Below are 26,576 nucleotides of genomic sequence, written 5' to 3' on the forward strand. Positions count from 1 at the left end.
AGGTGCAGCTTCCAAAGGTGACAAGGAGTGAAATAAGAGGTCTAACAGCCTTCAAAGTCTTCTGAATATCAAATGGGAATGCATTCAAAGCTTCAAGAAGAAATACGCTACATACTCTGTCCTCAGCAAACCTTGGCCTGTTAGCATGTTACTGTAACTATGTTCACTGGCTAGTTTTATGTCAACCTGACACAAGCTAGAGTCATCAGAGAGGAGGGAACCTCAATTGAGAAAATGCCTCCTTAAGATTTGGCTATATTTTCTTACTTAGTCGGGGAGGCCCCAGCCCGTTGTGGGTATTACCAACCCTGGGCTGGTGGTCCTGGAGTGGTAATGCCCACCCTGGGCAAGCCACGAAGACCATGTGAGTCAGCAGCACCCCTCATGGCCTTTACATCAGCCTCTGCTTCCAGGTTCCTGCTCTGCATGGCTTCCCGCCCTCAGTGCTTTTGATGAACTGTTAGAACTGAGAGTGAGATAACTCCTTTTCTCCCCAAGTTCCTTTGGTCGTGGTGTTCCATCACAGCAACAGTAACTCTCACTAAGACACTATGGGATGGAGAATGAGGGCAGGGAATAAAAATGCATCTGTATTACTTGTCATGAAGGAAAATAATAAACACCAGTTTCAGGTCGGGGAGGGGAGATAGGAGACAGTAGGGGCTTAAACCAAAACTGAGACTAAAAACTACAGGGTCAGCCTTGGGCAGGACTTTGCATTTCATTTTGTTGCAAGGATTTAAAAGGCCTGTGGGAAAAAACTAGGACATCTTTCTCACAGCCAAAAGCAAATCTGAGTGGGAGACAGAGAAGTGAAGACTAGAAACAGACCCAGATGTCACTATAAAATCAGTAAGCAACTCAAGTCCTTGGTGTTTCTGGAACCCTGACAAAACATGGTTTTCAATCTTGGTACCTAAGGCTGTCCCACACTGTTCTAGTTTGCTTTCTGGTGACCTGATCGCAGACCTTTAAAGCTAAGTGAAAAAAACCCATTTCCTCTTAAAAGTTGACTTTCCCAAGCATTTTCTCAGAGGGATGAACAGCTGACTCACACAGTTAAGATGTTGCTACATGGCACGGTCTCAGTGTTTTTCAACTATCTGAAGACTGCATGAGCCACGCATGCCTAGATGCTTGTCCCAAGGATCCTATCTTAGGCTCTGAACCATTCTACTTAACATGGTCTTACACAATGCACTGGTTTTTCTCATACTACCTTTAGTATCTTATTTTCTATTTAATTTTTACTCCCACTGTACTCTACTCCGTGCTAATTATTATCAAATGAGCTGATTACTTGTCATATCTCTCCTTCATTAGAATATCAGCCAACGAGAAGAACATTCCCTGCCACTTTCCCAATACATCTCAACAGCATTCACCCACTTTAGCATCTATTCAATAAACCTTACCTCCATGAAGTCCAGAACTAACCAACCAATAAAGCCATTTAGTGGGCTTTGCAGCCTTGTGTGTGTCACGTCTGTTAACTTTCGTATAAATCAGCACTGCTATCAGGTGAACTGAAGACACATACTTGCAGCTACAGACCTGGGCAAAGTTATCGAATATATTTCATAAGGGAAATATATTTTACTGGGACAGTAAGAATGAGATAAACAGTAACGTGATTGACTTTTAGTTTAGGGAGATGAGCCATATATTAAATTAAATTAGTAAGAGTTACAGAACAAAGAAAACCTATGAGATCTATTCTACAGAGAGCACAGAAGGCCAGAGGCTTAGGTTGCAGATATTCTGTGTGAACTATTCAGCACTTCTGGAGATCAACAGAGCAATCAGTGGTGCATAAGATGGGAGAGGTGTAAACACTGAGAGTGACAAACATCACAGACAAAGGAATGGAGAGAAGAGAGAGAAATGGATTTGCTGGAGAAACCATGAAATAGAAGTTTCTGTAGTAAAGAGAAATGACAAGTCTCTCGACACTTAATGTAAATCAGTGTCTCTTGTTCTCACCGCTGTGTGCCTGTGGGTGTGTGGCAAACATGACTTGGGGAAGAGGATGCTGTCCCTCATATCTTACAGCATGGGAGTGTGGTGAGAGAGAAGTCCACACCACTTTGTACCTTTGTCTGGACAGTAGGCATTTTAGGCAGCAGCGAGGCTCTTCACAGTGCCGGTGTGCAAACCCCATTCCTACTATTTATTAGCTGTATGATATCGGACACACTGGTTAACGTCTCTGAGCTCCAGTTTCTCTGCTCATATGAAGCAGAGCACTGTAGGATATCCAGTCCCTTGTTGATAAGCAAAGTGAGCATGGTAAGCAGAGTGTTAGCATCTGTATGGGAACAAACGTGAGCTCACCCATCAGTACCTGCACCAGTGGCTCTCCACAAGAGGAGCCTGATCTGTCACTGCAGCTCTGTGTCCCCACCTATGCTGGTAACTGCACCAAGGAAAAAGGAGCTGTTTCTTCATTTCACAGCTTGATAACATTTCTACACAGCAGACTGCACTCAATCAAGCTTTTTAACTACTGAAAACAAAGCAAGACAAAGGGCTCTATAGAGACACAAGTACACACCAAACTTCCAATTTGACACTCAGTTTTTTATATTTCATTTCTACTTATTCTACTTATAAAAATAACAAAGTAAACTTAGTAATCATAACTAGCAAGAGGAATAGCAAAGCCTTTTAGAGATGCACTATGTGGCTTGTTGAAATTTCTTCCTTCATCTAGGCCTCACTATCAGCACATGAAGTATTGACTGACCACTCTTAGAGAAGAGGCCACACTGAAGGTCATATGCTAACAAGTGCTACAGCCTGCTTTCACCTCTCAATTTTTACATCAAAATACTTTCCTATATTGAAGTAAGAAAAATATCTTAAGAAAGATGTAACATGCATATACATATCAAAGGACACAAAACTCATCCTTGAAAATGCTCATGTGACAGCATTTTGTACAAACTGCACGGCACTGTTACTAGTTACTTTTCAAACCACTTCCATATCCCACAGAAGAGACTGCATAGATAGCAACCAGGCTTAGCTGTACACACTCTACAAGCAAAGGGAAATGTGACTTCCTAAAATACAGCCTCTAGTAAACCTCTACCCAAAGGTACAGCTGATTCAACTACTGCAAAATAAAATCACGAAACAAGTTCCCAACGCCTCTGTAAGACAAGGTGACTCCCTGTGCTGTCAGCATTCCTTCAAGGGTAAGCATCCAGAACTGCCACCCATGCCCAACTCAGATGCTTAGGGTTAAAACCCAATACTCAGGGCTCAGCACTTTTGTTTCAAAGGCAATTAGTAAAATTGAAGCATCATATAACATAGCTTTCTTAAGTGCCCTTTGCTAACTTCAAAAAGAAAAGCTTAGGAAATAAAAGCCACAGGAGTTTCGAAGATAAAATACTTTATTTTTAACACATGCTCATGCACATTTTTGAAGACGTGGCCCTATACTTGTGATTCACAATAGTCGAGGCGGCATAATTTAATAAACTCTGCATCTACCCTAGATAATGCAAAGGAACTCACTGTCGGTCAGCGCACAGTCTTCTTCACGTTCCTCCATGTCTGCAGATGGAGCTCTGTAAGGCGGGGGCAGCTTCATTGGAGGTGGAGCTGTTCCGTGCCTCTGAAGGTACAAAAGTCAAAAAGGTGGTTCATTGTTTGTGTACAATCCTCTCAATGACAAGAAAGGGTAATCTGAAAATAGTCTGGATGCAGGTGTCTTTGACGATAACAAGAATAGTATAAAATAAATATAATTTATTTCCACCAGCACTTATTATTTTATAAAAGTAATTTTACATTAATACAACAATGCAGCAAAGAAGAATTCAAAAGCACAGCTTTGAAGGGCACAGCCCTTCCCAGAAGAAAGGAAGCCATGGACATTCTCCCTCTACCATGAAACTCAGCCCTTTGCATCAAGGATTCTCAAAATAAGCATAAAGGTAACAATAACCCCACGTATCAACTTTACAATTATTCAGGTGGTTTTTATTCTAAGAATTAGAGATTCTTTTATAAAATCTGAGATACCAGATTTTCTAGGTGGCAAAGTGCTTTTCTATAGTTTGTAGATAGTCATACACATTTAATGTTAAAAGGGAAGTGGTTATAATGAATAATTATTTCTGCATAAAGATGCTCTGAATTTATATAGCAAATAACATAGTTTGAATCATAGTATGTAACTCTTATAGATAATTAGAGTGAACAAAATTCCATTGTTAAATTACCTTCACAGAATGAAGATACATTCTTGAATGAAGGAACAACTGAAACATGGCAAACTTTACAGAGAGGCCAGCTGCTGCAGGTAGGAGCCGAGGTGTTCCAACCCTTCACAAACACCCACATGACTAGACTGGGATTTGTCTTCCTACAGGACTTCAGTAAAGTGAGTTCAATTATGCTTTATCTGACAAAGCCACTAATGTCAGATTTATCTCTGCTGAGTGGATACTGGCCCATTACAGACGAGTCATGCAGTGAATTCCTCGGGAAGAGAAGGCACTCTCTGGGAGCCGTAAAGGCAAGCATACCCACATCTTGAGTATGATGTCTAATGAAATCAATGACTCTATGTGTGGGAAATACAAAGTATCAAAACACAAGTGTGGTGAAGTCAAGTGTAGAAACAGTCACTAAGAAGCAACCGAGAAGGGACAGCTGTATTCTTTAAGTGAAACAGGTGAGTGAAAGAAAGAAAAAAAAATCCCATGACACGCATCCCCCCAATAGCCCCTTCTTTTCTCAGGTCCAAGCCATTCAATGTCAAACACGATTGTTCAAATGAAGTCAGGGGCTGAAAGTCCTACTGAGAGCTAAGAATTCCAGCTAATTCAATTATATTCTGTCAGCACTCTTGAGAGAAGAACACAAAATAAGTATGTCTTAATCCAGGCTGACCGGGGACCCGCCATCTTTCTGCTTAACTCTGGAATTAAGTGTGTATCATGCCAATCCCCTGGGGCACTGTCCTGCTGCACATTAAAGAAGGGTGTGCACACAGGCAAGCCGTCCAGTGATGGAGAAGGTTGGAGCTCCCAATGATGAAATAGGTCAGGAGATGGTAGCTCCACAGACACAAGTCACACTGAGTGGCAGCTTCAACTTCATCCCAAGCACATGGTGACCTTCCTGTACATTTGCTGGGTGTCTAATAACTGATTTTAATTATGCTGCCGCTTGAAAGACAAAATTTTACAAAATGACTGTGATGTAAGCAATTCTTTTTATTTGCTTTTTTAGATATACAGTCTAGCTCGGGCTGGCCTCTAATTTTATATGTAGCCAAGGATGACCCTAAATTTCATCTCCCAAGTTCTAGGGTTTCAAGCATGTGCCACCTTAGCTACTGATCATGGTTGTCACTTGATAGCAGTGCATACGGATTGTGTGGGGGAGAGTGGGAAATTGTCTGTCTTGTAACAGCAATGTTACAGCTTTCTTGTCCTGGAAGGCATGACTAATTTTCTGTCTAAACTGGAACATGATTCTCTGTTCCTTGAAGCATGCTCACCATCTCTTGTCGCCCTCGATAGTGAGTTTCATAAATACTTGGCATTTGCACATTTTGCATGGTTTTATGAATACCATTTTTATTATTTTTTCCTAAAATATGTACAGACAGTTTTAGAAATCCCAATGAGATGCTCAAGCAGGACCCATCTTCCAGAACTCACTAAACAGAGATGCCTCAGATACGCAGCTACAGGCAGTTGTGAGCTGTCAGACATGGAAGCTAGGGCCTGAGTGCAGGTCTCCTGCAGTTGCTCTTCATCCTCTCTATCCCTGAGAACCCTAAGTCAGAGACAGGTGTGCTGGACAGGAAGTTCACAGACAGCCTGGACTGCACAAGATGCTCTCCAAGAAATACGAGCCAACAAGCAAACAAAGAACAAAACAAAGCAAGAATCAAGATTCTCACGACCGAAGTGCCTTGGCAGTTCTCTCAACAGACACCAAAACAGTAATACCATACAAACAGCAGTCTAGTATAACTGAAGTAAGTTAGAAAGTACCACTAGAAAAATGTAGCATGTCTGGGAGCAAATCAAAGGTTTATACTTTTCTGAATTATGAACAGAAACAATTTCATAAAGAGAAAAACATGCTAGTCAACTAAAAGGTTGCAACTTCAGAATGACGTGCTATCATCCCAAAGCAACCCCCAGCTTCGTGAAAGTAATGTGTGGAAACTGACAAGTTGATTCTAAACTTACATAGAAATAAATGGACACAACTGTGCAAGCCTTTAGAGGAAGAAATAAGAAAATACAAAACCCCACTCCACCAGAACACAACAAGGAGTACCAGGCATCAGTAACTACGAAGCAGAGCATGCTGGGATAGATGGGCTGATGAAGAACCGGCTCAGAAGTCAACCTCCCACTACAACTCCAGCCAGCACAGGCTTGTACTATAGATTCTGTTTTAAAATGATAAGCCAATTTCTTTGATTTGGTAAACAATGAAGAAGCATTCTACCAAATACAATATCTTAAGAAATTTTTAGGTCAATAAATTCTATGAAAACAGATGCAGGGAAGCAAAGTGGGTGATTACTTCTGACTGATGATGAAAACAATTTTTTCCCTGTAGAGGTAAATTTTGATGTGGATCTTCTAGGGGAAAAGCAACGTATATAGGAAAACTTCCAGCTATGAGCAGCATGCTCTGGGCGTGGCCAGCCGACCAGCCAGCAGAGCCAACCAGAAAGAGAGCTGCAGATGTCCTTGGATGACTGTGCTTCACAGGTCACCTTCATTTGGCTCATGCCTCATCCTGTCAAGAACCAAGCTCACACCCCGTGGAAACCCACGGGCCACCTCATCACTCTCACCCACTACTTAGCTGTGTAAACAGAAAACAAAGCCTCCCCCAGAGGCTGGCAAGGCTTGGCTTACCTTAGCTTTCCTTTCTTGAGTGTTTTGATCCTGGTTAGTGGCAGGTGTTTTGCCTTTGTTATTCACAGTTGGGATGACCTACACCAAAGAAAGGGAGGGGGAAGAAAGACAAATGAGTAATGTCCAAAAGTCTTTTTCTAAACTCTTAGGCAATGGCGTTCACCCACAATCATAGCCCTAGTGAGAATGAGGCAGGAGAATCAGAAGCCTGGACTACACAGTGAGCTCAAGGCCAGCTTGGGTGACATAGTGTCTCAAAAGAAAACAAAAGGTGGTAAATGCCTTTAATCCAGTTCTCCAAAGGTGGAGGCAGGAGGAAGTAAGTGAGTTTGAGGTCAGCCTGGTCTACACAGCAAGGTCCAGGCCAACTAGAGCTACATACTAAGACCATGTCTAGGGACAGAGGGAGGAAGGGAGGAGACCCATCCCTCTAACACCTTCCTGATTTTTTGTTAGTGTGGTGTAGGTGACTTTTCTCACTCTGTGGCTCAGGTAGGTCTAGTTGTTGCTATGTAGTTTGGGCCAGCCTCAAACTCATCATCTTCTCAGGGTGCCCTGCACTGCAATTTACTACATTCCTTTCTGTCCATTTGTCTGAGCCTCTGCTTGTGCCAGGTTTGGCACTGAGCAGGCTGCAGCATTTATTTCTGTGGTTTTAGATAGTAAAGACTTAATGACCTAATGGCTTCATCTCAAGGTAAATAAATATATGAGAAACTCAATTCCAGGCAATAAGAAAAAGTACGTAAAGAAGATATGCATTATAAAATCATGTATGCCACAGGAACAAAGAAATTAAAGATTTGTGTGTAAGGTAAAGACAGACAGCACTATGAAGTTAGACTACTGTCACTTAAATATCTCATCTGTAAAGGAAGTTCAGGGGTAATCAGTTAAATGCTAGAATACAGGAACCCTCATTCATTTAAACTTTGCAGTACAAACAATATAAGCTTACCACTGACGGACAAGCTTACAAAAAAAAAAAAAAAAAAGAAGAGACTCAGACTATGGCTATTTGGTTTGACAATTACTGAGGGGTCACCCCTAATCTACTCTTCTAAAGGCAGCCTGGCTGCCTCCCCAGCAGTGTACCCCAGATAGTTGCTGTTTCTCCTGGCCAAGTGACCCTCAAGGTGGCTTCCTCCTTCTCCTCCCACCTCCTACCCCCCGCATCTCTACTCCTCCAACCAGGTCACTTCAAACCTACCTACCTCTAATCCCTCCAGGAATGGGCTGTAGTCAATTTTATTTAACCAATAGTTTTAAAACAAGGAACAAGATTTGCACAACCAAAGCTTGTAAGTGTGAGAAGTCACTAGTAGGCCTAGACCTTCGGGTATAGAATTCAGCATTACAATACATAGCAACAAACCAAACCCCACTGAAGTATAAACTCCCAGCTGAAATCTGTTATTTAGCAGATTTCATAGACTTGTTAATTATCTCACTATTACTGTTAGCAGAAGGATAAATTATAAATTTATTTCTTCTATCTAAATGAAAGAAGGAATTGAGTGATTTTTCTGTTTTATTTTGTTTTGTTTTGTTTTGTTTTTTGTAATTTCTGTGGTACATAGACAGGGTCTGATACCTAGTTGCATTCAGTAAGTACTTATAAATGGATGAAGTTCAGTTCATAATTTTAATATTTATTTATTTATTTATTTATTTATTTATTTATGTTGTATGGGTGTTTTGCCTGCATGTAGATTTGTTCCCTATATGTGTGCCTACTTCCTATGGAGGTCAGAAGAGGTCATCATCAGATCCCCTGGAATCACAGTTAACAGGCAGCTGAACCTGGGTCCTCTCCAAGACCAGCCAGTGCTCTTAACCACTGAGCCATCTCCCCAGCCCCATTAAATTTATAAAAACAATTCTAATTCTTATTGATGCTAATAGCACAGATTTTAAGTTTTGTTTGGTTTATGGCCTTTTGAGACAGAAATTCAGGAACTCACTCATTACTCTAGGGTTCCCTGGACTCCATGTAGTCCAGGCTGGCCTTCAGTGTGTTGGTGAGCTATCATGTTCAGCTAAAGGTATGCCCAGGAGTTGGCTTGTCCCCCTGCCTCTCCCTCTGCTGTAGTTGCTTCTGGCTTGTGGCTGCTACTTGCCAAATAATGTCTCTTTGTAATGTTATCTATGAAACATCTTAGGAAAATGGAGTATTTACAGTCATGTTTTTTCTAGTCCTGGAGACTGAATAACTACTAGTAATTGTTTTGAGATACTTCAAATTGCTAACACAAATAATTATGGCATAAAATCTGATGGCTGACATGAAGGTAGGAAAAAAACCCTTTACAGAAAATTAAAGGAACAGCCTGACTAGAGAATATGAAAAACATTTCGAACTACATGCAATTTAAGATGAAATTTCAATCACTTTTACTATGTTAAATAAACTAATTCAAAATTAGTAAGGTCTCAGAAATGTTTTACTTCTGTAAAACAACTTACTAAGTTCTTCAAAAGACTTACTTGTGTGTGTGTGTATGTGTATGTGTGCACGTGTGCGCGTGCACGCCTGCCTGTGTATGCACATATGTGTACCCTTCAAGGCTGGAAGAGGATGTCATATCCCCTGGAGCAGTCAACATGGTTACTAGGAACCAAACTAGGGTCCTCTGCAAGACCAGCGAATGCTCTAAAGATGAGCCATCTTTCCAGCTCCAGCGAAAACTTCTTACCGTACAGTCAGAGCTTCTCTTATGAGCACTGTGCTCTGTCCTTCTGCCTTACTCAACTTACATTAAGGAGCTGCAGGAGTACAAGGTGGTAGGTGGGGGTAGGGTTGAGGGTGCAGGGTATTAAATAGGTCTAGTACATAGCTGTATTCACTAAGTGCTGAGAGAAAAATGTTGTTCAATTTTAATTCTTACTGATGCTTAAGGGATAGCTGAGGAGATGGGTACCTTTCGAAAGGGTTTTGTTTTTACTGGAAGCAGCTCATATATAAATAAATGAGCCGGGCGTGGTAGTGCATGCCTTTAATCCCAGCACTCGGGAGGCAGAGGCAGGTGGATTTATGAGTTCGAGGTCAGCCTGGTCTACAAAGTGAGTTCCAGGACAGCCAGGGCTACACAAAGAAACCCTGTCTCAAAAAAACCAAAAAAAAAAAAAAAAAAAAAAAAAAGACCTTGGCATAGAAACTTTTTGAAGAGAAATGCAGTATGAACCATAGGCTCTGCTGGCAAATGAATAGCTGGAGGGGCACAACAGTAGATTAGAACTTCTTTCAGGGTTTTGAAGAAAGTTTAAAATTTAATGTAAACTGGCCTAAATGTTTAAGATGGCTGGGCAAGGTGGCTCACACTTGCAGTTGTAGCTACTTGGGAGGAAAGAGGATCAGGAACTGGAACCCAGTCTGGACAAGGATGAAGGGTCACTGGGAATTACTTTAATACAATTAAATTTGGAAGGGGAGGGGTGCAGCTCAGGGGTACAGTGCCTGTCATGCATGAAGCCCAGTGTTCTATGGCTACTACTGCAAACTAGAGAAAGAAACATGAAGGCACCGTCTGCATCTGCCCCGAGGACTTGTGGGACAAGTAATTAATCCAAACCCCTTTAGCAAAGGCATGAAACTTGATTTGCCATTGGCTTGGGAGGTATTCTGTGCTAAACCAGGTTAAAAATGGAACAAGTAAGCCTGGTGACTAACACCAATGGTCAGCACATCCCGTGGCTGCAGGCCAGAGGCTGGAGTCTGGCAGCATGCTTTACTCCTTGGACCAAGTGATGCGAGCATCAGCCTGGGAGGATGCTGAGGAGGTGCTCCTGCTTTTACAGCTGCGTTTATGTCATCCATGAAAAGCCTTGTAACTCAGCTCACTAGTAAAAGCTACTAGAGGCTCAATACTTTTAGGTGAATCTATAACACAATCAAATGTTCTAACTATTTTCAACAGGGCACGTAAGGCTGGTGGCAGAGCGTATGTATATCCTGTGGACTCATTTTCTCTCACAGTTGTTTCTTTGGAAGTGCTATTTGGCACACAACAGTCTAGGTAAATTTCCTACTGAATGCAGTTCTAGAAATAAAAGCAAAGCCACACGCACACTCTCCATATTATAAAATACAGTTAAAAGGTGGACCCCAAAGGGCCTAACTGAATCTCAAATCATGAGTCTGAGAGGATGCTATGCAGTTCACTCTCTCAGTCTTGCTCGGGTGAGGAAGGAAAGGCACAGTAGTGGAGCATGGCGAAGCCTCAGAGCTGCCCACTGTGGCCATGGCTGCAGCCCAGCATGCAGAAAGTGCTCTCCTGCATGCAAAGCCCAGCATCAGAGCTGCAGTGCTGGGGCATCCTGTGACCCACTTGTTGTTTTCCACATGAGTGTTATCTCCTGTATTCCCTGAAGGACTGACTACATTGCAGTCCTGAGGCACAAGGAATCCTGTTGATTATGCAGTTCTACTGTGCAGAAGTACATATTACTTCCATTTCTAGGGTTTAAGGCTACTGAGATACACACAACCTACCGCACAACAGAATCACACTGACAATATATCTGTATTTACACGATTCAAACATGCCCAAGACCCGCCGGCTTCTCCACAAGGCTTTTATTCCTCACCTTTTTAAGCTTTGAAGTAACTGACTGAGAAAAGTGAAGAAATGTGTCACCATGTTAGCAGAAGTAATAGCAGGCAGGGAGGAAACAGAGACAGGACACTGTGATTCTCAGACCAATGTACAGGGTCATGACTCAATTTTGGTCAGCATATCAAAATTGGGCTGAAGAAAACAGAGATTGATGGGAAAGGCTAAATCTGTACGGAGCTAATTAATATGTTCTACAAGTAAAACCAAGCAACAGTGAAAACGTGGGAAGACTGGGAGACACGGTTAGCCGAGGTGAACAGAGCACTCGTGTTGAAGTAAGATGTAGAACTTACCCTTGGAGTGGATGACAGGCTCTGTACCACGAACACCACAGGGTTTCCCGCACTCTTGATTGCCTCCACGGCTTCTGCATGCGAGGCGTTCTGCAGGTCTACACCAGACACCTAAACCACACAAGCAGCGTTCCGATTAGAAAGGCACCAAATTGTGGACAGAGCTAGTTCAGGTTCATGTGCATCATCCTATGTGTGAGAAAAGCCAGGAGCTAATGCATTAGACGGCAGCCAGGGAATGAGAGCAGCTATGTATGAAACGTTCCTCTGTTTCAGGGACAGCGTGGTTAACATGCTTCCAGCTGGGGAGGGACAGCCAGGAGGACAGTTACATCACACCAGTCCACTCTCATATAACGACCCTAACCCAGAAGCTGGTGAGGCTCCCTCCACCCCAAGGTCTCTGTGCAACAGCACTCGGCTCCATGTAACACAAGCATGCCTCAGACAGGGAGGAGGAGCCTCTCTGGGCCTTTCCGGTCTCCAGTAAACTGAGTTACTTAACCTACTACCATAATTGAGAAACGATTTTACAATTTGTGCCAACCGAAGGAGTGTCCAAACATACACGAGTTCTTTTATTAAAGTGCTTGTAACTTTCAGATAAAGGGTTCCCTATCTGGAAGCTCAGAGAGCCTAACTTAGTAGCAAAGCCACAGTCTCTAAAAGCACAAGGTTTTAAATCCCAAACAGAGCAACGCCTTAACTGTTAGGGTGGGTTTTAGTCAGTGGGGCAGTGAGTGCATGGCTTCAAGGGGATGAAGATCAGGACTGAAGGATGAACGCTGGTGCTCCTTACTGCAAGATGGGAATGGTTGATGAGACAAATGGAACCCTGACACACTGTGACAGCAAATCTAGTTCTTCTCAGCTTTGGAATGTAAATGCAGGAACTCTACTGTTCACATGGCAAAGACATCCTTCTGAGAAACAAACTCTAACTTCTTTTTTTTTTATTATTACGTATTTTCCTCAATTACATTTCCAATGCTATCCCAAAAGTCCCCCATACCCTCCCCCCCAATCCCTTACCCACCCATTCCCATTTTTTGGCCCTGGGGTTCCCCTGTACTGGGGCATATAAAGTTTGCGTGTCCAATGGGCCTCTCTTTCCAGTGACGGCTGACTAGGCCATCTTTTGATACATATGCAGCTAGAGTCAAGTAAACTCTAACTTCTCAAAAGAGTTCTTTCTTCTCATGTATCTAAATCTCTCTCATCACTGCTTAAAGGCATCTGTTTACAAGATACAGACAGAACTCATCACTGACTTTGAGTAAAAACGATCAATAAACACCTTAGAGCAAGAGTCCCAGGAAGCAGAAACACATGACTCATTACACCCGACTCAACGCAGAGCAAAAGGGAACTCCCAGGCCCACTGTGAGCCTGCAACAACGAGCAGCTAGGGGAAAATCATTTTATTTACTTAAAGATTTGATGTATTCATGTGTACATATGTACATGTCACATATGTGCTGAGATTCTAAGAGATCACAAGAGGGCACTGTATTCCCTGCAGCTAGAGCCATGAGCAGTGTGTGTAGCCTGATAAAGTAGCTGGGGACATATCAGGTCCTGTGGATCAGAAGTAGGAGTCCTTACTCCTGATTTAGCTTTTTGGCCCCCAACTTCCTAATTATAGAAGAAAAAGCAACAGGCCACCTGAAAGCATATAGGATGCATGCTCAGCCAATTCACCAGAGAGGTTAGTGCATGGAAACACACACCAGCTAAGGCAGGACTGAGCAGCAAACTGAAAGCACAACTCGGTGCCACTACATACCTGTTAGAATGCCAAACCGACAACACTGTCTCTATATTGATAATGTGGACAAACTGGATCATTTACTCATGGCTTGTAGGGACATAAAATAGCTCAGTCAATCCTGAAAATAGTTTGATCGCTCTTTTCAAATTTAAAAATGGACTTAGCACAAAACCCAGGCAAATAATATTTGCACATATTCCAGAGAAATAAAGACCTGTTTGCATTTGGTCATTGTACACTGGGCATGGAGAGAGACACCTGTAGTTTTGGCAGGAGGGGAAGGTGGGGATAATGGGAGTTTACGGCCAGCCTCAGCTACAAACAGGTTCAAAGCTAACCTGGGCTACATGGAACTAGAGATATCTACTCTGGAATCATGCATCAAGCTCAATGCAAATATCCACTCAGAACTCTGAGCACAGTTACTGTTTTCATGTGCATTTAAAATTTAGCTTCAGAGCTGGAGAGATGTCTTAACAGTTACGAGCATTCGCTGCTCCTGCCAAGGACCCTGGTTCAGTTCCTAGCACCTACATGGCAGCTCACAACCACCTGTAGCTCAAAGGTTCCAGAGGATTTAAAGCCTTTTTCTGGCCTCTGCGGTCTCCTGTATGCACATGAGACACATAATTCATGCAGTACTCACACACACATATGTATGAAACAATAAGTAATGAATAAATCTTAAAAATAAGTAAGGCTGTCTCTCATAAAACTGAAAACTTGTGAACCATGGTTTGTCCCTTTCAAAGTCACCTTTCTGTAGACAAACTACAAGCACAAAACCCAGAACTTGCTAAAGGTTCTAGGGAAGTAGGTGTCCACCTGTCCTAAATCCGTCAATCAGCTGGGTCTCTTGCCTTCAATCAGCTGGGGTTCTTGCCTTATCATTTCATTTGCTCCCCTTCAGAAGCTAGAGAAGCTCCCGAAGTGTGCATATGGGATACAACTGAGGGGTCACAAATGGACACTACCAATGCCATGCAATTGGAATAAACATCAAGTTGGCCCAAGTGATTCTTTTGCTGACTCAAATGTTTTGAGTAAAACATTGTTTCAGTCTCACTCACCTCAAGAATTTTATCTCCGGTTTTCAGCGCCTTGGTCTTCCCTGCAGGACTGTCCTCTAACACTTGTTTGATGAATATCCCCTTGAGCTCCTCTCCATTCTTGAGGCGTTTTATAACTGTCTGTCCACCAACGATGCTGATGCCAAGAGACACATTAGGTTCTCTAAAAATTTCAACACTGTAACAGAGAGAAAGAAAGCACAGTCACGCAGAAGGTAATTCCATCTGCTGCACTGTCGCTGTAAGTGCTCTGTCTGTGGCACAGCCTGTGGCTCATGTCTTATGAAAATTTCCTAATGCACTTTAGAGATGGTGGGTAAATGAGGCTAGCTCTAAAATCACAAGATATTATCAAAATTCATGACATTCAAAAGTTGAAATTCCAGCCGGAGGACAGTGACCTGCCCTGCAGGGAGCGCCATCTTGGCTGCGGGACTCCGCCGAACTTAGTCTGTACAGGTTAGAGTGAGGACCACAGAGGCAGACAGCTTCTGGGACAGGCGGGAGCCACAGAGCCGCTGAGGCAGCACCCTTTTGGGGCCGCAGACATCCGGCACCCTCCCAGTCGGAGGACAGTGACCTGCCCTGCAGGGAGCGCCATCTTGGCTCCGGGACTCCGCCGAACTTAGTCTGGACAGGTAAGACTGAGGACCACAGAGGCAGACAGCTTCTGGGACAGGTGGGAGCCACAGAGCCGCTGAGGCAGCACCCTTTTGGGGCCACAGACATCCGGCACCCTCCCAGCCAGAGGACAGTGACCTGCCCTGCAGGGAGCGCCATCTTGGCTCCGGGACTCCGCCGAACTTAGTCTGTACAGGTCAGAGTGAGGACCACAGAGGCAGACAGCTTCTGGGACAGGCGGGAGCCACAGAGCCGCTGAGGCAGCACCCTTTTGGGGCCACAGACATCCGGCACCCTCCTAGCTGGAAGACAGTGGTCTGCCCTGCACAGGAGCCCTCTGCCTCAGGAGCAGGGAGCACATCTTAGATCCAGGACTCCACTGAACTTAGGAACTTAGTCTGCACAGCTGAGAGTGTGCACCACAGAAGCCTACAGCTTCTGTGACCTGCCAAAGCAACACAGCATCTGGGAAAGGTCCTGTTTTCCGCCTTCTTCTTCGGCCAGGAGGAGGTCCAAAAGCCAGATATCTGTACACCTTCCCTTTAAGAGGAAAGCTTGTCAGCAGGGAGTGCTCTAACCACTGAAACTCAGAGGAGAGAGCCTGTCTCCCAGGTCTGCTGACAGAGGATACTCGGAATCACCAGAAGAACAACCTCTGAACAGAGACAACTATAACAACTCCAGAGATTACCAGATGGCGAGAGGTAAAGGTAAGAATCTTACTAACAGAAACCAAGACCACCACTCACCATCATCAGGACCCAGCACTCCCACTTCGCCCAGTCCAGGGCACCCCAACACACCTGAAAAACTAGACCTAGATTTAAAAGCATATCTCATGATGATGGTAGAGGACATCAAGAAGGACTTTAAAGAACTACAGGAGAACATGGCTAAAGAGTTACAAGTCCTTAAAGAAAAACAGGAAAACACAACCAAACTGGTAGAAGTCCTTAAAGAGAAACAGGAAAACACATCCAATCAGATGATGGAAATGAACAAAACCATACTAGACCTAAAAAGGGAAGTAGACACAATAAAGAAAACCCAAAATGAGGCAACACTGGAGATAGAAACCCTAGGAAAGAAATCTGGAACCATAGATGCAAGCATCAGCAACAGAATACAAGAGATGGAAGAGAGAATCTCAGGTGCAGAAGATTCCATAGAGAACATCGGCACAACAATCAAGGAAAATGGAAAATGCAAAAAGATCCTAACTCAAAACATCCAGGAAATACAGGACACAATGAGAAGACCAAACCTACGGATAATAGGAGTGGATGAGAATGAAGATTTTCAACTCAAAGGACCAGCAAACATCTTCAACAAAATTATAGAAGAAAACTTCCCAAATCTAAAGAAAGAGATGCCCATGAACATACAAGAAGCCTAAAGAACTCCAAATAGGCTGGACCAGAAAAGAAATACCTCCCGACACATAATAATCAGAACAACAAATGCACTAAATAAAGATAGAATACTAAAAGCAGTAAGAGAAAAAGGCCAAGTAACATATAAAGGCAAGCCTATCAGAATTACACCAGATTTTTCACCAGAGACTATGAAAGCCACAAGATCCTGGACAGATGTTATACAGACACTAAAAGAACACAAATTCCAGCCCAGGCTACTATACCCAGCCAAACTCTCAATTAACATAGATGGAGAAACCAAAGTATTCCACGACAAAACCAAATTCACACATTATCTCTCCACCAATCCAGCCCTTCAAAGGATAATAACAGGAAAAAAACAATACAAGGACAGGAACCACGCCCTAGAAACAACAAGAAGGTAATCCCTCAACAAACCTAAAAGAAGACAGCCACAAGAACAGAATGCCAACTTTAACAACAAAAATAACAGGAAACAACAATTACTTTTCCTTAATATCTCTTAATATCAATGGACTCAACTCCCCGATAAAAAGACATAGACTAACAAACTGGCTACACAAACAAGACCCAACATTTTGCTGCTTACAAGAAACTCATCTCAGAGAAAAAGATAGACACTACCTCAGAATGAAAGGCTGGAAAACAATTTTCCAAGCAAATGGTCTGAAGAAACAAGCTGGAGTAGCCATTCTAATATCAGATAAGATTGACTTCCAGCCCAAAGTCATCAAAAAAGACAGGGAGGGGCACTTCATACTCATCAAAGGTAAAATCCTCCAAGAGGAACTATCAATCCTGAATATCTATGCTCCAAATACAAAGGCAGCCTCATTCATTAAAGAAACTTTAGTAAATCTCAAAGCACACATTGCACCTCATACAATAATAGTGGGAGACTTCAACACACCACTTTCACCAATGGACAGATCATGGAAACAGAAACTAAACAGGGACACAGTGAAACTAACAGAAGTTATGGATCAAATGGATCTGGCAGATATCTACAGAACATTTTACCCTAAAACAAAAGGATACACCTTCTTCTCAGCACCTCATGGTACCTTCTCCAAAATTGACCACGTAATTGGGCACAAAACAGGACTCAACAGATACAAAAACATTGAAATTGTCCCATGCATCCTATCAGATCACCATGGACTAAGGCTGATCATCAATAACAAAATAAATAATAGAAAGCCAACATTCACGTGGAAACTGAACAACACTCTTCTCAATGATACCTTGGTCAAGGAAGGAATAAAGAAAGAAATCAAGGACTTTTTAGAGTTCAATGAAAATGAAGCCACAACATACCCAAACTTATGGGACGCAATGAAAGCATTTCTAAGAGGAAAACTCATAGCTCTGAGTGCCTCCAAAAAGAAACTAGAAAGAGCACACATTAGCAGCTTGACAACACACCTAAAAGCACTAGAACAAAAGGAAGCAAATTCACCCAAGAGGAGTAGACGGCAGGAAATAATCAAACTCAGGGGCGAAATCAATCAAGTGGAAACAAGAAGAACTATTCAAAGAATCAACCAATCAAGGAGCTGGTTCTTTGAGAAAATCAACAAGATAGATAAACCCTTAGCCAGACTAACTAGAGGGCACAGGGAAAGTATTCTAATTAACAAAATCAGAAATGAAAAAGGAGACATAACAACAGATCCTGAAGACATCCAAAACACCATCAGATCCTTCTACCAAAGGCTATACTCAACAAAACTGGAGAACCTGGATGAAATGGAGAAGTTCCTAGACAGATACCAGGTACCAAAGTTGAACCAAGATCAGGTTAATGATCTAAACAACCCTATATTCCCCCAAAGAAATAGAAGCAGTCATTAATAGTCTCCCAACCAAAAAAAGCCCAGGACCAGATGGGTTTAGTGCAGAGTTCTATCAGACCTTCAAAGAAGATCTAATCCCAGTTCTTCACAAACTATTCCACAAAATAGAAACAGAAGGTACTCTACCCAACTCATTCTATGAAGCCACAATTACTCTGATACCTAAACCACAAAAAGACCCAACAAAGATAGAAAACTTCAGACCAATATCCCTTATGAATATTGATGCAAAAATACTCAATAAAGTTCTTGCTAACCGAATCCAAGAACACATCAAAACAATCATCCATCCTGACCAAGTAGGTTTCATCCCAGGGATGCAGGGATGGTTCAATATACAGAAATCCATCAACGTAATCCAGTATATAAACAAACTCAAAGACAAAAACCACATGGTCATCTCGTTAGATGCAGAAAAAGCATTTGACAAGATCCAACACCCATTCATGATAAAAGTCTTGGAAAGATCAGGAATTCAAGGCCCATACCTAAACATGATAAAAGCAATATACAGCAAACCAGTAGCCAACATCAAAGTAAATGGTGAGAAGCTTGAAGCAATCCCTCTAAAATCAGGGACTAGACAAGGCTGTCCACTTTCTCCATACCTATTCAACATAGTACTTGAAGTCCTAGCCAGAGCAATTCGACAACAAAAGGAGATCAAAGGGATACAAATGGGAAAAGATGAAGTCAAAATATCACTTTTTGCAGATGATATGATAGTATATATAAGTGACCCTAAAAATTCCACCAGAGAACTCCTAATCCTGATAAACAGCTTCGGTGAAGTAGCTGGATATAAAATTAACTCAAACAAATCAATGGCCTTTCTCTACACAAAGAATAAACAGGCTGAGAAAGAAATTAGGGAAACAACACCCTTCTCAATAGTCACAAATAATATAAAATATCTTGGCGTGACTCTAACTAAGGAAGTGAAAGATCTGTATAATAAGAACTTCAAGTCTCTGAAGAAAGAAATTCTAGAAGATCTCAGAAGATGGAAAGATCTTCCATGCTCATGGATTGGCAGGATCAACATTTTAAAAATGGCTATCTTGCCAAAAGCAATCTACAGATTCAATGCAATCCCCATCAAAATTCCAACTCAATTCTTCAACGAATTAGAAAGTGCAATATGCAAATTCATCTGGAATAACAAAAAACCTAGGATAGCAAAAACTCTTCTCAAGGATAAAAGAACCTCTGGTGGAATCACCATGCCGGACCTAAAGCTTTACTACAGAGCAATTGTGATAAAAACTGCATGGTACTGGTATAGTGACAGACAAATAGACCAATGGAATAGAATTGAAGACCCAGAAATGAACCCACACACCTACGGTTACTTGATCTTCGACAAGGGAGCTAAAAACATCCAGTGGAAGAAAGACAGCATTTTCAACAAATGGTGCTGGCACAACTGGTTGTTATCATGTAGAAGAATGCGAATCGATCCATTCCTATCTCCTTGTACTAAGGTCAAGTCTAAGTGGATCAAGGAACTTCACATAAAACCAGAGACACTGAAACTTATAGAGGAGAAAGTGGGGAAAAGCCTTGAAGATATAGGCACAGGGGAAAAATTCTTGAATAGAACAGCAATGGCTTGTGCTGTAAGATCGAGAATTGACAAGTGGGACCTCATGAAACTGCAAAGCTTCTGCAAGGCAAAAGACACCATCAATAAGACAAAAAAACCACCAACAGATTGGGAAAGGATCTTTACCTATCCTAAATCAGATAAGGGTCTAATATCCAATATATATAAGGAACTCAAGAAGGTGGACTCCAGAAAGTCAAATAACCCCATTAAAAAATGGGGCTCAGAATTGAACAAAGAATTCTCACCTGAAGAATACCAAATGGCAGAGAAGCACCTGAAAAAATGTTCAACATCCTTAATCATCAGGGAAATGCAAATCAAAACAACCCTGAGATTCCACCTCACACCAGTCAGAATGGCTAAGATCAAAAATTCAGGTGACAGCAGATGCTGGCGAGGATGTGGAGAAAGAGGAACACTCCTCCATTGTTGGTGGGATTGCAAGCTTGTACAACCACTCTGGAAATCAGTATGGCGGTTCCTCAGAAAATTGGACATAGTACTACCGGAGGATCCAGCAATACCTCTTCTGGGCATATATCCAGAAGATGTCCCAACCGGTAAGAAGGACACATGCTCCACTATGTTCATAGCAGCCCTATTTATAATAGCCAGAAGCTGGAAAGAACCCAGATGTCCCTCAACAGAGGAATGGATACAGAAATTATGGTACATTTACACAATGGAGTACTACTCAGCTATTAAAAAGAATGAATTTATGAAATTCCTAGCCAAATGGATGGACCTGGAGGGCATCATCTTGAGTGAGGTAACACAATCACAAAGGAACTCACACAATATGTATTCACTGATAAGTGGATATTAGCCCAAAACTTAGGATACCCAAGATATAAGATACAATTTACTAAACGCATGAAACTCAAGAAGAATGAAGACCAAAATGTGGACACTGTGCCCCTTCTTAGAATTGGGAACAAAACACCCAGGGAAGGAGTTACAGAGACAAAGTTCGGAGCTGTGATGAAAGGATGGACCATCTAGAGACTGCCGTATCCAGGGATCCATCCCATAATCAGCTTCTAAACGCTGACACCATTGCATACACTAGCAAGATTTTGCTGAAAGGACCCAAAGATAGCTGTCTCTTGTGAGACTATGCAGGGGCCTAGCAAACACAGGAGTGGATGCTCACAGTCAGCTATTGGATGTATCACAGGGCTCCCAATGGAGAAGCTAGAGAAAGTACCCAAGGAGCTAAAGGGATCTGCAACCCTATAGTTGGAACAACATGATGAACTAACCAGTACCCCGGAGCTCTTGTCTCTAGCTGCATATGTATCGAAAGATGGCCTAGTCGGCCATCACTGGAAAGAGAGGCCCATTGGACTTGCAAACTTTATATGCCCCAATATAGGGGAATGCCAGGGCCAAAAGAATGGGAATGGGAGGGTAGGGAAGTGGGGGGCGGTATGGGGGACTTTTGGGATAGCATTGGAAATGTAATTGAGGAAAATATGTAATAAAAAAAAAAAAAAAAAGAACTCACACAATATGTATTCACTGATAAGTGGATATTAGCCCAAAACTTAGGATACCCAAGATATAAGATACAATTTGCTAAACGCATGAAACTCAAGAAGAATGAAGACCAAAGTGTGGACTCTGTGCACCTTCTTACAATTGGGAACAAAACACCCAGGGAAGGAGTTACAGAGACAAAGTTCGTAGCTGTGATGAAAGGATGGACCATTTAGAGACTGCTGTATCCAGGGATCCATCCCATAATCAGCTTCTAAACGCTGACACCATTGCATACACTAGCAAGATTTTGCTGAAAGGACCCAAATATAGCTGTCTCTTGTGAGACGATGCCGGGGCCTAGCAAACACAGGAGTGGATGTTCACAGTCAGCTATTGGATGTATCACAGGGCTCCCAATGGAGAAGCTAGAGAAAGTAACCAAGGAGCTAAAGGGATCTGCAACCCTATTGTTGGAACAACATGATGTACTAACCAGAACCCCGGAGCTCTTGTCTCTAGCGGCATATGTATCGAAAGATGGCCTAGTCGGCCATCAATGGAAAGAGAGGCCCATTGGACTTGCAAACTTTATATGCCCCAATATAGGGGAATGCCAGGGCCAAAAGAATGGGAATGGGTGGGTAGGGAAGTGGGGGGCGCTATGGGGGACTTTTGGGATAGCATTGGAAATGTAATTGAGGAAAATATGTAATAAAAATATTAAAAATTTAAAAAAAATTAACAAAAAAAAAAAGTTGAAATTCTGAAAAGGGAGATCTCTCAAATAAGAACTTTTGAGATTCGAAGATGAACTTGCTAAGACTTAATATGAAATGATCAGACACTTCATTTATATGCATAACGTTAGCAGAGGCTGAGAAAATAACAAAGAAGTAAAGACTCAAGAAAGAACATATTCATTTTAATGACGTCTCAGCCTTTCAGAGTAAACTAAGCTTGCCACTGCATGTACTGCTCTTCCCAGTGAGGTGTAAGTGTGAGGTTCTTTGTAGAAAGCCGCCTTTATCTGCTTTCTACTTCCATATCATCGGTTCTGTTTGTTTACTGACGGATTCGTCATTGTTTGAGCTAGGTTCTCACTATATAGTTAGGAGGATCTTGAACTGGAATTCTTGTTTCATGTTCTCACATGCTAGGATTACAGGCATGTGTCTGATATACCCATACACATGCCTAAACAATATTTGGTTTTTATCCAATGACACTTTAAGAAAAGAGCCTGAAATGAAATCCGTTCCTGTACAAATTTTGCTTTAACTACAGAAGCATGACCATTAGTCAATTCAATTTAAAATCTACTCAGAAAATATGTCCTCAGGGTCTGTAAGACAAGACTCAGAAGTGCAAGGTGATGATAGGGTGGGTGGTGGTGTTGGAATTAACACAGCAGAGAAACAGGGAGAGGAGCTACTGAAGGACTTTCACAATCAACAAAACTCGGTGGTCTGACCAGCACCTCCGTGTGCCAACACAAGCAAGTTAGGATGGGCTCATTCTGTGAGCCCAAAGCAGACACAAGTGCATTCTGTCACCAGGGAGAGGAGAGGGAAGCTGGGGGGTGAGAGAAGCCTGTCTGGACCTGGAGCTGTAGAGCATCCATGGCAGCACTGCCTCACCTATAACCAAGGCAGGACAAAGCATGACAACTCTCAGTGGCTACTCTCACAGCGACATCTGTAAGCTGCCTTCTCTGAAACAGCATCAAAGAGTTTAATATTGGCTAACAGTCTTTAGACAAGACAAGAAGGAATTAAAACTCGGCACACAGGATTACTTATTTTACGTCTCAATTACAGTGACTACGTGTCTTCATCAGGGTTTCTATTGCTGCGATGAAATGCCATGACCAAAAAGCAAGTTGCAAAGGAAAGGGGTTATTTGGGTTATTGATCATTTAAGGAAATCAGGACAGGAACTCAAACAGGGCAGAATCATGAAGGCAGGAGCTGATGCAGAGGCTATGGAAGGGTGCTGCTTCCTGGCTTGCTCTCCATGGCTTACTCAGCCTGTTTTCTTATAGAACTAAGGACTACCGCACAGGGAGGGCAGCACCCACAATGGGCGGGGCCCACCCACCCCAACCACTAATTTAAAAACATGCCTTACAGCTGAATCATATGGAGGCATTTTCTCAATTGCGGTTCCCTCCTTTGAGATAACTCTAGCTTGCATCAAGCTGCCGCATGACTAGCCAGCACACTGAATTAGTTGAGGAGCAAGGAACACTGAGGACAGGAACAGCATCTACTTACATTCTTGGTGGACCCCAGTGGCTGAAGTTCGGTGTCTCCTCTCCTTCTCCTTCCTCTCTCTCCGGTAATTCACTATAAGGAGAAACACAAAACACTCTTATTCTTAAGTTCTTGAAAGCGTCAAAATTGCATGATCTAAAGGTAAGCAATCAACGTCTAAACGTTTACAGTATTCCTTCCCATCAGTAAATGAGCAGAGAGAACATTCCCTGCTTTAATACTCAATGCAGCAGCCAACCCTATAGCTCCAGGATGTCACAGAATGATTAAAAAATGGCTAAAAAGGAGACTCTTTCAGAAAGACTGCCTTTAATTTGTCCAATTTCACATCTGCACCGGCATCCATGCATAACATTTTTCCATCGTTCTATCAAGACTCTCATGTGTAACCCGGGCTGGCCTTGAAGATGCACCAACCTTCATGCCTTGTTTTTCCAAGTACCGAGACGTCAGGAATGTGTGACTATGCCTGGCCTAGAGCATGCTTCTTAAACCTTGCACTGACGGACCAGCTCACCCACTGCTTTCTTTTGCCTCTCAACTTAGATCAACTTGCTGAACTGGATACCAAGAAGCGCTGGATGATAGTGTGAACTACTAGGGTAGTAATGTGGTTGCTTTTGGTCATGGTGTTTATCACAGCAACAGAAAGCAAGCTAAAACAAGCAGATTTGGAAAACTCTTAGTTCTCACTTGTTTAAATTAGAAAAAAACCCCATCCCTTGTATTTGTGGGAGTTTTCTTAGCTCTGATGGTGGATTTTTTTTAGTTAAGGGGTGTAATTCCTATAATGATAGTGTAAACGGGCCATGGAGACCATCTATACTGTCATTATAGGAATTACACCCCTCACCAGGACCAAAAGCACTGTGGGGAGAAAAGGCTCTTTTACTTTAGAGCTTACAATCCCACCATTTAGGGAAGCCAACGCAGGGACTGAAGCAGAGACCACAGGAAAACAGTAAGTAGTGCACTCCAGGCACAGGATCAGCAACTTTTCTTACACAGCCAAAGCCCACAATAAGCTAGGCCCTTCTACAACAATTATCAATCATGAAGATGCCCATAGGCACAGCCACAGGACAGTGTCACTCAACTGTGTTTCCCTCTCCTTTGGTGGCTGTGTGTGTCAAGTTGATTCGTGAGGCTAACAAGGGCACATGGCTTCCCAGAGGGAGGAGGCAAGACGGTGTCTAACACATGACAACAACTGCTTTTCTTTGCTAAGGACGTAACACAGGGGTTCTTCTGCAAGAACACGGTACATTTCATCACCGATTGTCACTCTTCAAGGAGCCAGAGGACACACACTATAAAAAGATTATTTCATAGAAAATAGTCTGAAGCTTGTGAAGGTTCTCTGAACTGTAATTCAGAGAATTTACAATTGAAAAAATAAATCCTCTTTACCAAGGTGAGTGTATATACCTCTTAGATAATTTGAGTTAGACTCTATCAGCAAAAGTCAGATCATTTTGCTGTACATATTGACATATAAATTTGCACAAATCTATTTCAGACACTGAGGACATTTTAAATTGTTTGCTTTCATTAATATTTTCTAGTTACCATTCACAGTGATGGGTTTCATAGTGACACTGTCACATGTCATTATACTTCCTCTTACCCCATTCTGTCCCTTCCCCTTGCTTTGGACCTCCACCTCCCTTCACAGTACTCCTCCTAGGACTGACTGATCTGTCTCTCTGTGTCTCTATCTCTCTCTCTTACACACACACACACACACCACACACACACACACACACGGTATTCATCTTTCTGTGTCCAGCCTATTTCACTTAGCACAACGGTCTCCAGTGTATCCATTTTTCTGCAAATGTCACAATTTCATTCTTTATGCTGAACAAAATCCACTGTGTATTTATGTCAAGTTTTCCTTGCCGGTTCCTCTGGTGCTGCACACTTAGGCTAGTTCTATACCTCAGCTGCCACGAAGAGTGGGGCAGTGAACAAGGTTGTGCAAACATCTCTGTGGCATGCTCACTCGGAACACAAAACATTCACACTAGCTGCAACATACTCTACTTCTGATCATGGCGTTTCTCAAACCTCAGTACTGACTTCCAGAGGAGCTGGACTGGATTAAATTCCCATCGCAGTATACAAAGTTTCCTCTTTTCCCACATCCTCACCAGGATTTTGGTTTTGTGCATGATAGACATGCTGACTGGGAGGAGATAGACTTCCAGTGTAATTTTACTTCAAAATCTTCGTGGTGAAGAATATTTTCAAGTGCTTATTGAATAGCCTCTTCCGTTGAGAAATATATAGTCAATCCATTAGCCCATTTACTGATTAGAAATATATAGTCAATCCATTAGCCCATTTACTGATTAGATGGACTTTAGTTTTTGGAGTTCACTATAGATTCTAGATTCCCAGGACCAACAGCTCCCTTCCTCTAGCTGCCTCCTCTCCCTTCCTCTAGCTGCCTCCTCTCCCTTCCTCTAGCTGCCTCCTCTCCCTTCCTCTAGCTGCCTCCTCTCTTTGCTTCTTGCTTCCTTTCCTGAGCAGATTCTTAATTTTATGCAGTATCATCTGATACTTGGCATTTACCTTCACTGTCGGGGTCCTTTTCAAATGCCCTTGTCTCTAAATGCACCTTGTAGAGTTCTGCCAATGTTTCATCGAATACTTTTAGAGTTTTTGGCTTTACATC

The 26,576-nt window shown here is 42.4% G+C and overlaps 1 protein-coding gene across 5 annotated transcripts in view; it reads right to left on the reverse strand.

The window, feature by feature from the left end:
• The window catches only part of Patj (PATJ crumbs cell polarity complex component), a 323,645-nt gene that overhangs the window by 176,095 nt on the left and 120,974 nt on the right, over nt 1-26,576 (reverse strand). For all 5 annotated transcript variants that reach the window (XM_029475856.2, XM_021159452.3, XM_029475855.1 and 2 more), the window contains exons 23-27: nt 23,897-23,968; nt 14,659-14,836; nt 11,818-11,928; nt 6,909-6,986; nt 3,526-3,625 (exon numbers count right to left, since the gene is read on the reverse strand). In XM_029475856.2, coding sequence (XP_029331716.1) covers nt 3,526-3,625; nt 6,909-6,986; nt 11,818-11,928; nt 14,659-14,836; nt 23,897-23,968 — 539 coding nt within the window. The remainder of the gene's footprint in view (nt 1-3,525; nt 3,626-6,908; nt 6,987-11,817; nt 11,929-14,658; nt 14,837-23,896; nt 23,969-26,576) is intronic.

This window comes from Mus caroli, unplaced genomic scaffold, assembly GCF_978045245.1.
Source record: "Mus caroli unplaced genomic scaffold, Mus_caroli_1 scaffold_6, whole genome shotgun sequence".
Taxonomy (NCBI): Eukaryota; Metazoa; Chordata; class Mammalia; order Rodentia; family Muridae; genus Mus; species Mus caroli.